Source organism: Rhipicephalus sanguineus, chromosome 8 (genome assembly GCF_013339695.2).
Source record: "Rhipicephalus sanguineus isolate Rsan-2018 chromosome 8, BIME_Rsan_1.4, whole genome shotgun sequence".
Lineage (NCBI taxonomy): Eukaryota > Metazoa > Arthropoda > Arachnida > Ixodida > Ixodidae > Rhipicephalus > Rhipicephalus sanguineus.
In genome coordinates, this window is record NC_051183.1 from 2941615 (window position 1) to 2953851 (window position 12237).

General features: G+C 46.7%; 1 protein-coding gene across 1 annotated transcript; it reads left to right on the top strand.

The window, feature by feature from the left end:
* The first annotated feature begins 11468 nt into the window (after positions 1–11468).
* Positions 11469–12026, top strand: LOC119402504 (uncharacterized). Its single transcript, XM_037669654.1, has one exon. The coding sequence runs from the start codon at positions 11469–11471 to the stop codon at positions 12024–12026; it is 558 nt and encodes a 185-aa protein (XP_037525582.1).
* Positions 12027–12237: the final 211 nt, after the last annotated feature.

The window sequence follows — 12237 nt, forward strand, 5'->3', positions numbered from 1 at the left end:
CACGCTCGTGAACGTGCTTAGGAACGTCGTCCGAAAGAGATCCCATGTTTGTAGGGCGGATTCTCGGTTCTCGAACCACGTCCTCGCGGCGTCTTCTAGGTAGAAGTACACGTGGCGCAGCTTGTCCTCGCAGTTCCAGTTATTAAATGTTGAGACCCTTTCGAAGGTCTCGAGCCAGGTCTCGGGGTCTTCACATGGCGAACCACGGAACGTCGGCGGCTCCCTGGGTGGCTGCATCACGACCGTTGTAGGTGGCAGGGGGTCTGTCATCGTCTCGGCGGTCGATGTGACGGTCTTCGGCTGCCTGGCGTTTTCGGGAAGGATTCCGTACTCTGCTTGTAGTCCCTTCTGCCGGCGGCTGGTTCGAGGATCCGGGTTGTCCTTAGAGTCGTCTTCTTCGCGGCTTGGGCTTGGGTCAGCGCTCCGCGGTGGCGTCCGGATCATGAAGCAGCACCTCCACCAGATGTCACGTGGTCGTGACGTCGACGAAGACAGCAGTCGGCGTTTGTAGGATGAAACTGTTTATTTGGCCGAACTTGTGGCCGGAAAATGAGAACTAGAACTACAGCAATGCACGCTGTACAATGATAGCGGCGAACAGGGCGTCGTCCGTCGATCAACTGACAAGCAGTCAAGCGCGTCGGCTTTTATACAGGCGCTATCGAACTTTCCAGCGATATCGCTGGTGGCGGCGTAATCTCTAGACAAAGCTGGAACATTCGCGTGGGGGGCGCAATCTTAACAAACCGATCTACTACAATCGCGACGCTTCTAGAACACTACTTCGCCGACAGCGTCGAGCGTTGATAACCGTCCCTGCCGGTGAAACCCGAATACATAAAAACAAGACAAGAAGTGGGCGTGGCACTATGTATATTCACGGTTCCGGAAGGAAGTACATACCGCTAAATGATTCATGTGTGAAGAAATTTTTGCGTACCATTGATGTGAAGGTACTTAACTTTTGCCATGTAATTAACAGTGCCCGGTCATTTCGCAGTGTCTGATGTTTCCAACGTGTTTGCCAACTCATTTTGTCTTCTTAGACTTGATACACAAGCGTGTAATGCACTTTGTCATTGTTTGTCAATGCATTTTATTCATTGTTTGCTGGCAGACTGCGCTTACTGTGTTCATCAGATTAATGTGAATTGCGCTGCATCACAATGCTTACATTCTCCGTTTTCTAATGAGAACTGATATTATTGCCTAGTTTGAAGCGTTATTTCACAGCAATGAAAACAGTAACAAAAGAAAACGACGTTATCGCTGCACAAGTCTCCGTTCTACTGCGAGTACGGCTAAAATATTGAACATAGCGAATTAAATTTATTGTACTATTTAATGAAGCGTTATGCAAGGTTCCTGTGAAAAGATATTGCGTGTAAAGGAAATAAAAATGAATCAGGCTCCAATGAATATGGGCAAAACAATTATAGTTTATGAGTAAATAACTTTTTTGCTTTCAATGTAGAACAACCATATTTAACATGTTTCCAGGCTGCAATACAAATTGTCCAGACGAAATTGTTTTTTGTTCTGATGAAGGGTTCATGAATTATTATTACTTCAGTTCGGCAGTTTATGGCTCTGCTTGGTCACGCGTTACCGACGAAGGGACAAAACTATCCAAGCTGAAACTATGAAATCTGCAATATTCAAGCAGCACGCCCTTCTCTAGGATTCTGTGAAGAGAAAATTGTCTTATGTTTTGTGAAAATTTACAGGACAGCAGTCAATTCAGCTCATTTTTCTGTTGGCCAGGTTCGTGCAAATTGTGTTTTTTTTTCTTTTACACGCTAATCCAAAACAATTATTGCAAATTAGCAGTGACATAGTGTCGTAATTACTAGTACTCAGTGCTCACTAACTTTACATTGCAGTGTTCGAAACAAACGATTTTCAACGAATAATAAATCTTGCAAATGTTTATTGATAGTGGCGCCACCTGTGAAAAAATATCAAGCTGTTTCACGTCAGTTCCAACATTCGCCATATGTCGCGCCACTAAGCATTACTAAACCGGCAAAACACGAGTGTGTTATTTCTCCAGACTTCAGTGTTTGAGTCAGTGGCTATGTCTAATAATAATATCTGGGGTTGAACGTCCCAAAAACCACAATATGATTATGAAAGATGCCGTAGTGGAGGACTCCGGAAATTTCGACCACCTGGGGTTCTTTAACGTGCATCTAAATCTAGGTACGCGGGCCTCAAACATTTTCGCCTTCATCGCAAATCCAGCCGCCGTGGCCGGGATTCAATCCCGCGATCTTCGGGTCAGCAGTCGAGCGCCATAACCACTATAGACCACCGTGGCAAGGCCAGTGGTGAGGTGACGAGTGCGTGGCAGTGTATGCCTGTTTGACTATTTAACGTGACGCCGGTTCAACGATAGGGTTAGCAGCAAACGCTCGACACTTTGAAAAATAGTGAGCGCCCCCTGGCGTACACTTTGCAAACATCTGTAAGTTGGCTTTCGAGCAAGTATGTTTTCCTGAAAGAATGTTTGTTCCCTGAATATTTTTCTCGCTTTAAACGTGTTTACCCCTCCACATTCCAGCGAAGGTGCGGGATCAGCACCAAGGATTTACAAAGCAAACTGCAGGAATGTCACGCCTCATTGTAAGTTTCTTCTTGTACGGACAGAAAGGGGGAAACGACAGTGATAGACAGAGATCAGTGGTGAATGAAAAAAAATTTCTTGTCGGTACTTCTGGTCGAGGCTTTCGTGTTGAAAACCAATGTGCCCGCGCACGCGCCGTAACTGTTTTACATGTTGTCAATTAGCGAGTCTTATTGACCTGTGACTGCAGCGAAAAGTGCAGAAGGCTGTGTGAGCTCTAGCGCTCCCAGCCACGCACAACAAGCCAATTGCTGCGCGCGGCTGTGAGCGCTCCACTACTACTCGCAAGATGGCGCCTGTAGAACCGCCACTTTAAGCTTCGGCAGGTTTGAATAGCGCTGGCCACACATGGACAGGATCTTGCAAACTACGTTTCTTTTGCAGTCCACAACCTTGTGACCAGGACACTTAGAACACTTAATGATACTATTGGGCTAGTCTTCGTAGAGATTATTTACAGCAGGGCGCGCAGCCCCTACTTTGTTTCTTGCCGAGAAAACCACACGCACACCATACTCAACGGCCACCTTCTTAAAGGGAGACTAAAGAGAAACAATGAATCGGTTTAGATCAGTAAATTGTGCTCTGAAAACACTAATGTCGTTAATTCTGCCATCATAGGTTTATTGACAGATGAGAAAATCAAGGTCAAAGTTTCATTTTTAAATTTCGCGCCGAAATCTCCCCGCTTCACGTCACGAATTTCAAAAGTGTATTTATCGTATTTTGGCGCCATTGGCTCAACAAAATTACCCCGAACTTGGTATGTTAAGTCTATGGCCCCCTCAGAGGATAATGTACTTCATTTTTACCGATTAGGAACTACGTAGTCACTAGTAGGCGCCGTCAAATCAGGTGACGTCCCGGCGAATGGTGCGGAAACATCCAAGGTGGCGTCGCCACCCACATTTTGTTTTTTCGTGTTTTCTCGCTTACTAAGCGTCTTCTCGCAGTATGCATGGTGTTTTGGTATCGTGAAAGAGCACTTTACTGATATTAGAAAAATCGTTTTGCTCTTTAGTGTCCCTTTAAGTTTATGTGAAAAACCAAGCAAGCAGGGGATTACCGAAATTTTCTTAGTGCCTTGGATACTTTGGATCTCATGCTCCTCAAATCTTATTTTATTCAATAGCCTTTCGTCTGCAGTTAGAAGAGCCGAGTTGGGGTATCCAGCCATTTCCAGCCGAAACTTCAGCTCTAGGAACGATTCATTTACCTTGTGCTTGCACGTTTTCGTGAAAGCAGACTTAAAACATCACACTGCGATTCCGTGTTTTGTTATCCTTGAATGGGCGGAAGCGTAATGTAACAAAGGCTTCTCCGTTCTCGGGGAACACTTCCAGCACAATTGGTCTGCTTCGAAAATGAGCTTAATATCTAGAAACTGTAAATAGCTATCAGTGGGCACTTTACATGTGAAATTTAGAACTTTGCCTCTTTTTTTGAACGTTTCCTATACAATTAAGGTGAAAATATCCCAGTCCGTGTCAAGGACCAAGAACAAATAGTCGTCAACATATCTAAGTATTTTTAGAGCTTTGCCATACGAATCGCAATTGGCAAGTCTGTCTACATTAGTAAAAAAAAATTGTCTTTAGCACTGGGGTTACTTTTGACCCCATGCACACTATATTTTTGACGGAACAGTTTATCTTTAAACGGCATAGCTGTGCTCTCCAAGTACGTGCATAATACTTCAAAAACCGTTTCTAACGACATTGCACTGCTATTAAGGAAAGCGACTTCATCATTGTCCCGTTCCACGCACTCTTTTACAAGATCCATATAGTAGAGCGTATTGCGGCAATGCATAATAGAGGTCTTGAATGTCAGCACTGAAGCCCTTCTAGCTCTCTTCCTTAAGGCCAGACAAATAATGCACCACTTCCTCAATATTCTTCATGAAAAATTACACCATCTCCCACTAAAGGGAACTATGTGGGGATGCTAACCAGCGCATGGGCCGTATTAAAGCTCCGTTCATCACGGGCACCTTACCCGATGTTAACGCGTCCTTGCAAGTGGAGCACAACATGAATTCAATGCAGTTGCTGTTACTCGACCAGAACTCTTGTCGGAGCACGACGTGAGGGTTCATCGCCACACCACGCGGGAGCACGTGCGTTCATCGCGCGTCTGCACAATCTCGTTCCCCGACGCCATCACATGATTGCTGAGAGAGTGCAAGGGGGAGAGGCCACAGCGCCTTACCCAGCCCCTTACACAGGCCCGAACGCGCTAGCGCATGCCAGCACACATGGTTCCCAAGTGGACGGTCGCGAATGGAAGAACGGACACAGCCGCGAGCAAAACCTAATCGCATCTAAAAATGGGTCGTTCGTTGGCAAAGACGGAAGTAATTTTTATTGCGATAGCAATTATGTGGACACTCGGCTGATTTTTGCCGTTGCCGTCATGCCGCGTATATATATATATATATATATATAAGCAGGAAGAACAGCAAAGCAGAAGAAAGAAATCCCGGAGCACCCGACCAGGGATTTGAACCATCGACCCCTCGCTCCCCAGCCCGCTGCATTACACAACTCAACCATGCCCCATGCATGCGCCGGCGAAATAACGATGAGCTATTTATATATACCATTTACCGCTTGTGGTAAGCGAATCTCTGAGGAGCTTGAGCGTGTTTTCTATCACGCAACGCTCCTATTTTTCTTTCAGTTTGAAAACTGCCCTCGATACGCTCACGACAAAGTGGCCCTTTTCTGTACCCACTCGTCATGTGAAAGAAGAGAAAAAACAAAGAACGCCGGGCACACCTCGCATCAGACGCCCCCGTGTGGCAAGAAACGCAGGAGCTTCTTCTCGTTCTTCATGTGACATTCAAATTTCTTGCTATCGCATTCATTGCTAATGTGTCGTTCAGCGCACATAGTGCGTTAGAGTTGAATAAAGCCATATGGAAAGGCATGGAAGGACTCTCGAGACTAGCACCAGTTTTCAGGTAGGCGCAGTCAAATGTACGGTGAAAAACGTGATAGTAATATATATATGTGACGTATGAAGCCATGGTAGGAGAAGCCGAGGGTGAAGAAGGGCGCGTGAGTGGAATAAAAGTACGGCTTCTGTGCCGCTGGACGTCTCTCATTCATGGCGTCATACAAGTCGACAGGATGAAGACCTGGCAGCCACTTCATCTGCCACGCATCATCAACGTTCCCAACAAGACGCCCTGACCACATACAGACCATCTGAGCAGATCATCGCTGCATACTGTGACCAGCTTCATGGCAGCAGCATCACCAGACCTCGACTTCCCGAAGTATTCTGGATCGGCGGACGATGGACCCGTGGAGGACTGGTTCCACCTTTTCGAGGTCCACGCTACCGCTGCATCATGGTCAGAATGGGAGAGGGTCAAAAACTTCAACGACTACGTCACCGGTGAGGCCTTCCACTTTTACCTCACGCACATCTTCCAAAACGACGAATCATGGAAAAAAATCAAAGAAGAAATGACCATTCGTTTTAAAGAATACTATGAAGACTCGTCTAAAAGGCCCTATCAAGAGAAATTTCAAATCGGTCATCACGGTATCCAGCAGTCTTCGCGTCGCAGGCATCTTTGCCAAATGTGGCCTCATATTGCAAAGCCCTCGACGATTTCCCCGTCTGATGAACCTTCCGAATATACGGAGCGCATTCAAACGACGAACATGAATGCACAGTTTCCAAGAGACAAAGCAAAGTCACAGCTCACGGAAAGACATCACGGCCGTTTTCCTACGAGACCGGACTTTCCACCAGGCTTTTCGTGTGCGCGAAGATCGCCATCGCCTACCTCTTCAATGCACTACAAAAATAACAAGAATATTCAACCACCCAGACTGCTTGATTGCTCGTGTTACATTCGTGGGCCAACACCTGGTTTTGCGTCCAGGAGCTCTACTGGTGTTCCTAACTCTCATCGCACGCCTCATGAGATCGTTACGTACGCTACAGACCAGGTGAAATGTCAGGAAAATACCCTGCCAAGCCACTGCCATTCCGTAAGAGGCCATGATTCAGGAGGATTTAACTCAGCGGTTCCGCAAAGCGACACAAATCCGCAATTGGCCAAGCCTCCGCTGCCCGACAAGCAAGACAACATCACATCATGCAACAGCTACATACTGGATACGACATCAAATTGCAAAGAAACTCAGACTCAAGTTGCCAAGAGAAGCACACCTCATGAACTCCCGCAACAACGTCTGCCACAAGCGTCTGTAATTAACGGCGTTGCAGGAGTCTCAGAGCTCACACCAACTTCACTGCCCGAAAAGCATTGCACCAGCTACCAAGTGCACACTACATCAAGTTGCCAAGAAAATCAGCGTGATGCTCCAAAAGGGCTAGCGCCTCAGCAATTTCTGCAACATCATCAGCAAAGCCTACCCAAGCAAATCGGCCAAATAAAAGCGACAGCAACAGGCACTCCGGCAAACTACAAATATCAGAGGCACAATCGAAAAGACGTTTGAAAGCGAGCCAACTGAAGCGAAGACAAATTCAAGGTGCCTCGCTCAAGACAAAGAAGCCATCAAATTCAAGACAACTTCGCCGAAAGAACGTCGTCAGAGATGCCTTCATTAAGACTGTGCCTACGAATAAACCATCTGAGGCAACACTGCAGCAAACGACAAAACCGGCACAAAACTAAACACTTTTCTTCTGAGAGAACACAGCCATCGCCCCATCAGCCTCATTCAACGGATAGAATAAGTAGAAGCACCGCATGTGTAACGGTCACGACAAGCCGACGCCCACGACATCCGAGCCACCGGCGCTCTAAGGTGTTCCAATACGATACATCCGGGACATGTCTAACAACTGTGTTGTCATCAGTGTCCATGTGCAAGACATGCTTGTGTCCTCCAGAACGCAACAGCCAGCCTCGCCCACCAGAGCTCTCCTCAACATCAGCGGACTGCTGCCCTCTCCCCTGAAGTTTTTTGCGAGTTTACGGAACTCCATTGGGACATGGAACGATTTGTCTATGTTGACATTTGTCATTTCTAAGCCTCTCCTTGTTTACTTTTCGTTCTTTGTAACTCACGCCTTCTTTCGGGGGGAGGGGGAAGCATGTGACGTATGAAGCCATGGTAGGAGAAGCCGAGGGTGAAGAAGGGCGCGTGAGTGGAATAAAAGTATGGCGTCTGTGCTGCTGGACGTCTCTCATTCATAGCGTCATATATATATATATATATATATATATATATATGTACATATATATATATATATATATATATATATATATATATATAACGATTGCTGAAATGGCAGTGCATTTCATCGAAACGTTCGCGACCCAGGCGAGGGAGGTCATGGTTAACGAAACATATCTATCTATCTATCTATCTATCTATCTATCTATCTATCTATCTATCTATCTATCTATCTATCTATCTATCTATCTATCTATCTATCTATCTATCTATCTATCTATCTATCTATCTATCTATCTATCTATCTATCTATGTGTAATCGTTCATCACCGTGACTGAGCTCGTACACATAACATACTCACGCACGCCCGCAAGCAAGGTAAAACGATATCACCACTGACTGTTGTTCAATCGTTACTACTCGAGGCTTTTTTCCGAAACAAGAAGGGACGTTTTTTCATGAAATTTTTATTTGTATAATCCGCCATTTCACTGCTAGAGATGCACAATTCTCGGAAATCTAGAGCGGCAGAAACAATGTCTATTTTTCAGTGCTTGTTTTTTTTTGTTGCAATAGCAATTACATGGGCACTCAAGGCGCATTTTTGCTGTCGGCGTTGCCGTCGCCGTCATGTTTCGTACAAAGTCCAAATAGAGAATATCGATACGTGCGTCGTATGTTCAACTTGCCAGCTAACGCTTGCGGAGGTTGCATACAGGCACGAATTCAGCAGAGATGAAACGCCGCGGCCGGCTCCCTCTGGCGAAGTAACAATGCTGGGGGGCGGGGGGGGGGGGCTGCGTCGCTCGGGCAGCAACTACGAACTTTGATCAAAAGGGTGCGGTCTCGTGTGCTCTAACTTTACAGAGGTCGTTGACGGCTCATAGCTTTGTACGTGCTCTGCTCTAGCCACTTACATCGCGTTGAAGCACGAAAAGAGACATAACGAAACCTAGCTCACTGCAGCTGCTGTATTCTCTTACGTCGGCGTTTGTGTACTAAAGCCAGAACGGATCCTAAAGTTTGCTGCTAGCCCTACTGCGTGCAACATTCCAATTTGTTGCTGTAGCATTCCTTGCTTTGCTCTTGCGGCGAAATTTCGATTTTTTTTTTTTTTGCGAACTTGGGAAAGACTGGGGGGCCGGTGAAAGGAACTTACACGTTTATTCAGTGATGCTGCGCGCTGCAGTACTTGCACAATTCTCTGTCTTTCGCATCACTGACAGATTTTTTTGCACACGAAGAAAACTGATGGCATACATTATGAGGGAACGAATTACCTCACGAATCTCCACAAATTATCGCGATCGCCAACGCACGTGCACAAACAAATACAACTTATGCTCTCGGTTTCATCGAGATGCGCTGTAGCTATAAGTACAGATAAGTGAGTAATCAAATACCGTATTTCCTCGAATCTAGGCCGGCCTCGATTCTAAGCCGACCCCCGAAATTCGCAAGGCCTTAAACAAAAAAATATATAATCATTGTACTCGAATCTAAGCGGACCCCCCCCCCCCCACACTTTCGGACATCGTTTTTTCGAAAAAAAAACATCGGCTTAAATTCGAATAAATACGGTATATGACAGGTAATGATGCTAGCTTCGATAATTACCCTAGATTGTGTAATCCGGATAATACAGCGTGGTAGTAATTGACGCTCGAATGTCGGCTTATTTTGACTCGGCGGCTGGTGTCTCCAAAAGGCGGATATTGCGAGTAGCCACAAACGAATGCGAATTCGCGAGCTATGTCCGCAAACGTAAAACGTATCCGGCGAGCAGTTAACGTTCCGTGAAAGCAAGTCTACGTTCCGTAAAGGCCCGCGCATGCGCACATTACATCCAGTATCCGGTAACACGGTAACGTAAAAAAGCATACGTACAAGATAAAAGCCCCTATTCACTTCATTTCTTTAGCTATAGCTCATATATCTTTCACATACCCTTAGTCGCCAATCGCCACAGGGGTGAATGGGTTGCACATTTCATAAGACAAAAAAAATTGTACGTGTATTAAATGCGAAGCATTTTTAGCGAACCCTTGACACTTTTAGCTATCTATCTATCTATCTATCTATCTATCTATCTATCTATCTATCTATCTATCTATCTATCTATCTATCTATCTATCTATCTATCTATCTATCTATCTATCTATCTATCCGCCTACGTCTGGGTGCTCTCATGATCGCCTCCTTAATTTGATGTAGGCCAAAATTGGCATGGAGGGGTTAGATGATTTGTCGAATATGACTGTCGGATCATAGCATGAATATCGTGAAAATCCTGTCACGTACGTCGTCAAACCCTTTCCTCCAGACACGTGTGGCACATACCCGTATACCACGGGCCGCGGTGTGCGAGTATGTGCCACAGGTGATTGACAGTTTATATCTACCCAGGAACGGCGAGAACAGACATTGGTAATTTAAGTGCGAGAGCGTTAAGAAAAACCGACATCGGCAGCGCTGACCCGACGAATGGAAAGAATAAAAATTAGGATCCAAGCAGGAATCGAACCGAAGCGTTCTGCGTGGAAATCAGGCATTCTGCCGTAGAGCCACGCCAGGTCTGGCTTAGAGAAACAGCCTACGCACAGCTATACAGGCGTAATATCGGTGCAAGGTCAATTGCGGTTCTGGCGCTGGCTATCTCATTTTACAAGAAAGCAATAAACACTACATATGTATTCCTACAATACAGGCGTCATCTCAAATTAATGTCTCTGTTTCCAATGTTGGTTGTGCTTTTATAGCACTCTAATAAACATTACATTTGTATTCGTATGATTCAGCAAGCTATATTGAAGCATTGCTCGACCCCGGGGGAATTTATTATCGAATGCTACGTATAATATTCACATGATTGCATCATAAAGTGCACTTCGTTTCGATAATACTGACGTATGCACTCAGACGTGAGGGCTGACGTTACGTCGCGCCATAAGTTACCCTTCGAGCACCAGTGTTGTCGGCGTGCCTTGTAAGCCCACGATGTGCACATAGCCACTAAGAAAAACACGTCGATGCACGTCGTAACGCTTGGATCAAAGCCAAAAAGTACAGCATATGAAGTACTGGCTGACTGCTTCGCAGGAAACCGATTCCCACAACGCGTGGGATCTGCAAATTTTTTTTCATTGGTTCTTTTTTATCGCCACGGCAGGTTCAAATAAACTCGTAGTGTCAAAAAAAAGAGTAAGAAACTTGAGTGTGCGCACAAAAGGACGTTGTGTTCCTTAGCTGTTTCCGTTTTACTGTCGCTATCGCGCTGAATCGCCAACCACCACAAAGTAAAAAAAAACGCCGACTCATAACCCGCACATACACATGCGTGATTAAGGTGAAGGGCTGACGAACGCATGCGCCTAATAATCATGTGATGAATGCCTTATTCCTTCATAAATACCGGCTGCCACTCGCTGCGCTGCTGGGTACTACGCTACCATCAGCCATCCATACGTGCCGTCACTTAAATCCCATCTGCAGCTGGACAACGCTGGTGCCGTTTACTACAGCACTTTGGTACAGCAGTGGTACGGACGCTTTTACTTACAGCGGAACGAAGGAAGCGCCATTCTTCGAACAACCGACAGCACCGTCTCTGGAACGTCGTCAACGACAAGTCAACGTCCTTGTAATGCCGTACTGAGCGCGAGAACTCGCCACAATGTCCACCGAAGGCAAGTCCTCACCGAAGAAGCGACTCGACTCCCAGATGGAGCCTCAGAAGACCGTGGAGGAGGACGACAGCGGACTCGGCACGAGTAAGTCCCAAACTCCTTCATCCGGCATGACTTCTGGAGAGGCGCACGATCATCGGAAAGTGGGCCAAGCAGCACCCGGGCAAGCAGCTCCCGGGCCAAGCAGCGCCAAGTCTCCGGCCAAGAAGAGCGCACGCAGCCGCAGCCGCGTCCAGTCGCCCACCAAGAAGAGCGCTGTGCCCGGAACCCTGGAGAAGTCGCCGCTGAAGAGAGCGGGGAAGTTCTTTAGGAGCTCCTCCCCGAAGCCTCCAAAACAGGGGGCGTCTCCCAAGAAAATCGCCGCCCGTACGTCGGGCGATGTGCAGAAAAGGACTGCTCTCGTGGAGACTGACCCCGAAACCGGATTAGCGCGCCAGGTACAGATCTTCGAGAACCCTCCGCCGCCGGACCGTTCCCCGTCGCCTCCTGTGAGGCGCTACCCAACCCGGCAGGCAGCCAAGAAGAAAGGGCGCGAGAAGTATTAGTGAGTTGGCAGCGCTCCCCCGAAAACGGCCAGAACAGATGGACGGCCGTTTTCTCTGTACGTGAAGACCCGTGCGCGCTGTTTGTCGCAGTGTTCTCCAGCAGCGATCTGCAGGAGCTCGTGCTGTCATTAGTTCCTAATACTGTACTGTCATCCTTATACATCTGTGTGGCCGCAATACACGGCAGTCTGTAACCACTCTGGCAACTTCA

Excerpts from the sequence above, each read along its gene's own strand:
- LOC119402504 (XM_037669654.1), top strand. The coding sequence starts at position 11,469 with ATGTCCACCGAAGGCAAGTCCTCACCGAAGAAGCGACTCGACTCCCAG.